General features: G+C 47.4%; 1 protein-coding gene across 1 annotated transcript in view; it reads left to right on the forward strand.

Moving 5' to 3' along the window:
• The window catches only part of NNMT (nicotinamide N-methyltransferase), a 16,781-nt gene extending 12,600 nt beyond the window's left edge, over window positions 1-4,181 (forward strand). Inside the window, exon 3 of the mRNA XM_015562479.1 lies at window positions 3,628-4,181. Coding sequence (XP_015417965.1) covers window positions 3,628-4,060 — 433 coding nt within the window. The 3' untranslated portion in view covers window positions 4,061-4,181. The remainder of the gene's footprint in view (window positions 1-3,627) is intronic.
• The last annotated feature ends 618 nt before the right edge of the window (window positions 4,182-4,799 follow it).

The following is a 4,799-nucleotide window of genomic DNA, read 5'->3' on the forward strand; positions in this document are numbered from 1 at the left end:
TAGTGGAAAAAAGTGTGTGTGTGTGTGGTGGGGATTCTGATCGGCCACTTGCCTGGCAGAGATGGGCAGGAGGGGCCTCCTCCAGATCTGGGGTGCATACTTGCATACTCGGGGTGGGAAGACCTGCTCCAAAGCCTTCTTCCCAGGAGTGCTACTCTATCCGTTCCCCCTCCCTGCTCCTGGGCTTTCAGAGGTGGCATATTTACAGAGGAAATCGCTGCCTTTTTGCATATTGATTCATTTGAGAGCACTTCTTCAGAACAAGAGACTCGGCTGGCTGCACTGCTGTTAGCTTTCTGTAAAGCTGCACACGGCTTTTCTGTGTGTGTTTATCGCGCCCCTTGAGCTAAATGTGAGGCTGAGTGGTAATTGCAAGTCCATTTCCCTGCAGGCGAGCTGGCCGCCCTGAGGAGTCCCTAGGTGTAATCTTTACGCAGCTGCCTTGGCAACCGAGTTCACCGGTGTTTGCTATCCGTCCAAGGACAAGCAAACATCCACAAGAGTGGCTGTTTCGAACGAATTTCCCTCTCAAATTGGCACATTCTCTGCGAGCTTTCCAGACTTCACAGCGTGCCTCACAGTTTGGGAACAATTGCCATCCTCACCTGAGCGGCAAGTACTCGTTCTGTGGTCTTTAAAAGGCCACAGAGGTCCAGCCTGCTCTGCCGCAATCACTTGGATACACACCCCCAAACGTCCCCAGGATAAAAGGTCACCTTTTAACACGTTAAAACATCACTGTTGCCACGTCTCAAGCTTTTGTGTACACTGAAGTTAACCATAGGGTACTTGAAATTTTTTATACTGTATTAATTTACCAGTTCAAATATGTGTTTCACACAAGACTTCCTTTATGTTGAATTATTGGGGGTTTTTTTATTCTTAAAATGTCCTGTCGAAGAACTTCTCCATGTTCTATCAGGGTGGCTGGCAGCTTTGTCACTGGTTTGCCCACTTTTAGAATGACTAACGGTCCTGCTGTGACCCAGGCTGAGAGGGGTTCCCAGGGCCTGGGTTTTCAGTGAGAAAACCGGAAAGTCCAGACCAATCCGGACAGATTGGTCACCCTCCTCCCACTTTTCCCCAATCAAAGGTAATTCCTCCCTGTGTGTTCCAGTTTATTGGTGGTAGGAATTCCCTGAAACCAATAACTTGCTAAGCTTTCTCTCTCTGAGTCTGTCAATCTCTTTCTTTCTCTCACATATAACAGCTTTACTGAGATAAAATTCACATAACATGCCATTCACCCACTTAAAGTGTGCCATTCTGTAGTTATTAGTATATTCACAGAGTTGTGTGATCCTCAACACAATCTTAGCACATTTTCATAACTCCCACAAATACCCTATGCATTAGCAGTCACGCCCACTTCCCCATCCTCACTGCCTGCCAACCACTGGTCTGCTTTGCCTTTCCTGCACATTTCCTATAACTGGAATCATATAATATGTGGCCTTTTGTGCCTGGCTTTCTTTCACTTAGCGTGATGTGTTTAAGGTTCTTCCATATCATAGCACATATCCATCATTTATTCCTTTTTTTATCACTGAATAATAGTTCAGTGTATAGATAGACCACATTTTATTTATCTAGTCACAAGTTGGTGGACACTTGAGTTGTTTCTATCTTTGAGCTATTATGAATAGTCCTGCTATAAATGCTTATGTATAAGTTTTTGTGTGACCATAGTTTTCATTTCTCTTGAGTAAAAACCTACGAGTGGAATTCCTGGGTCATGTGGTAACTCTAGGTTTAATCTTTGAGGAACTGCCAGACTGTTTTCCAGAGTAGCTGAACCATTTGCCTTCTCACCAGCAGTGTGTGTAGGTCCTAGTTTCCCCCATTCCTTGTCAACACTTGTTGTTACCTGTCTTTTTTATTATAGGCATCCGAGTGGGTGTGACATAGTCGCTCAGAGTTTGATTTGCATTTCCTTGATGGCCAAGGATGTTAAACATCTTTTCATATGTTTATTGCTAAGCTTCTTAAATGGAAAATTATAATAAATATAAAGGATGTTGCAAAAACTGATTATATGCTGTCGGCTTAAGATTTAAATTAAATATTTATATAGGATGTCCACATTATTAGCTATTACCTCAGATCATTCCACCTGGAAGTAAACCTCCACGTTTCATTTAAACCACTGCCTCTTCCTCGCTCTCTCTCCCCTGCTCTGATGTCGGGCCGTCCTCTGCTCTCTCCACCGAGTGACCGCTCCCTCCTGCAGCCAGGGGCTGTGTGTTCTCTGCACTAAGCCTGGACTTGCCACCCGGCGCTTCACCGATTAACCTCCTCAGAGGCCGGGCACCCAGTCAGTGCTCCTGTGATCCAGGCTCCTCTGCACCCTCATTCCTCCCCTTCTCTCACCGCTCTGATGGGATGCTGCTTCTTTCTCCTCTGTCTTTTCCTCTGGTTTCTCTTGTGCATTCTGTATGTTTTTTTAATGTGCCAGCTTGTCCCTTCCTTCCTGCCTTAACAATTTGTGAGAGGATCCAGGCGTTCTCTTCCATTGCCGGCCCTTGCCTCCTCTGCTCCTGTCATTGGCTGATTTTCTCTCAAGAAAGCCCACTGACTTGGCAGAAGAGGACAGGACTCCCAGCAAGGCCACAGAGAGCACGATCTGCTTTAGAAAACACTCTCCACTGCGATCTGTTCTGGAGCCTGAGAAGGGTAATTAGCAGTTTTCTTCTCTCTAGAGAGGCCCTGGCCACAGTTGTGCGATAGTGATTAAGAGTTTCTAAAAATGTCTATGGATGACCCCACTCCCCTCATTAACCAGCCGCTACTACAAAACACCATTTCAGCATTTTAAACCCAGTATTGCCTGATATGTGTCGGTCAAATGGCCATACCTTGCAATTTGGTAGAGGGGACAAGGTAATAATAATTAATAATTAATAGCTAATAATCAATGAGCCAGGTGCTATCTAAGCAGTGGAGAAAGAGTAATTTCATGGGGACAGGCCAGTGGAGAAGCAGGTAGCCAGGTATTTTCATTATCACTTCCACATAAAGAGATTCAGCCAGCCCAGGGTAACGTGTCCACAGTTCAGATACAAAAATGGTTTCTCATCATACTTACCTGGCGGGAGGGAGGGGGTGCCATGATCACGAAGGTGTTTTCCCAGGGAGAGGCTTATCCATCGCACTCCGGATGCGCTGACCCCTGCAGTTTCCCCACATGTGGGAAACTCCACTGCATAATTTGTGGTCGTGGGGGACTGCATTCGCGCTCTCTCCTGTAAACAAAACAAAATAAAATATAAGAAGGTTTCTCATTTCTCCTTCCTTAAAGATACAACACTTGGGACAACACTGAGATTTTTTAAAAAATATATTTTATTGATTTTTTACAGAGAGGAAGGGAGATAGAGAGTTAGAAACATCGATGAGAGAGAAACATCGATCAGCCGCCTTCTGCACACTTCCCACTGGGGATGTGCCCGCAACCAAGGTACATGCCCTTGACCGGAATCGAACCCGGGGCCCCTCAGTCCACAGGCCGATGCTCTATCCACTGAGCCAAATCGACCATGGCAACACTGAGATTTTCAGCCCCGAGCAAAGAGATCTGTGGCCCCCATGAGGGAGGTAGCACAGTGTTTGTTGGTCTTTGTGTTTCAGAGTGAAGGGGCAAGAGAAGGAGGAGAAATTGAGGCGGGCAGTCAAGCAGGTCCTGAAGTGTGACGTGACCCAGAGCCGGCCGCTGGGGGCCGCCTCCCTGCCCCTGGCCGACTGCCTGCTCAGCACCCTGTGCCTGGACGCCGCCTGCCCAGACCTCCCCACCTACCGCACCGCCCTCAGGAACCTCAGCAGCCTGCTCAAGCCGGGGGGCCACCTGGTGCTCGTGGACGCCCTGAAGAGCAGCTACTACATGATTGGGGAGCAGAGGTTCTCCAGCCTCTCCCTGGACCGGGAGGCCGTCGAGGCTGCTGTGCGAGAGGCCGGCTATGCCATCAAGCAGTTTGATGTGATCTCGCAAAGTTATTCTCCCACCATGGCCAACAACGAAGGCCTTTTCTTCCTGGTGGGGCAGAAGCTGAGCAGGTCTGCATGACACCTTGTGGCCACGTGAAGGCACTTCCTTGCCTTACCCAGTTGACTTCAGTCCTTGGTTCTAATTGTTGCGGTCACTGTGCTGCGTAAAGGTTAATGGCTAGGGCGTTGAGGGTTTGTCTAGGACAGTGATGGCGAAACTGTGACACGTGTGTCAGAGGTGACACGCGAACTCATTTTTTTGGTTGATTTTTCTTTGTTAAATGGCATTTAAATATATAAAATAAATATCAAAAATATAAGTCTTTGTTTTACTATGGTTGCAAATATCAAAAAATTTCTATATGTGACACAGCACCAGAGTTAAGTTAGGGTTTTTCAAAATGCTGACACGGCGAGCTCCAAAGGTTCGCCATCAGTGATCTAGGACAAGGTTATAGCCGTCAGTAAACCTGGAGGCGATTGGTTGACCACCTATTCTGTGCCTAGTCTTCATTACCTGTGATTATAAAAGAAAATATAACGCTCCTTAAGCATCTTGCTTATGAGGGCTCAAGCCCACATCTGCCTACAGAGCAATGTCTGAAGTTACTCAGCATTCATTTCCTTGGGGCCTGCTTCCTCCTTCTCTCCCACAAACAGACTTCTCCTCCTCTTCAACTCTTGCCTTCCCTAGAGACCCCATCTTCAGCTGGGGTCCCCTGGTACCACCACTGCCTCTGGGGTCAGAGAACAGCTGTTGCTTTGCTCCTGGGTCCCAGGGATGAGTCAGGCCCTTCTCTTACTTCCCTCAACACACC

Source organism: Myotis davidii, unplaced genomic scaffold (genome assembly GCF_000327345.1).
Source record: "Myotis davidii unplaced genomic scaffold, ASM32734v1 scaffold97, whole genome shotgun sequence".
Taxonomy (NCBI): domain Eukaryota; kingdom Metazoa; phylum Chordata; class Mammalia; order Chiroptera; family Vespertilionidae; genus Myotis; species Myotis davidii.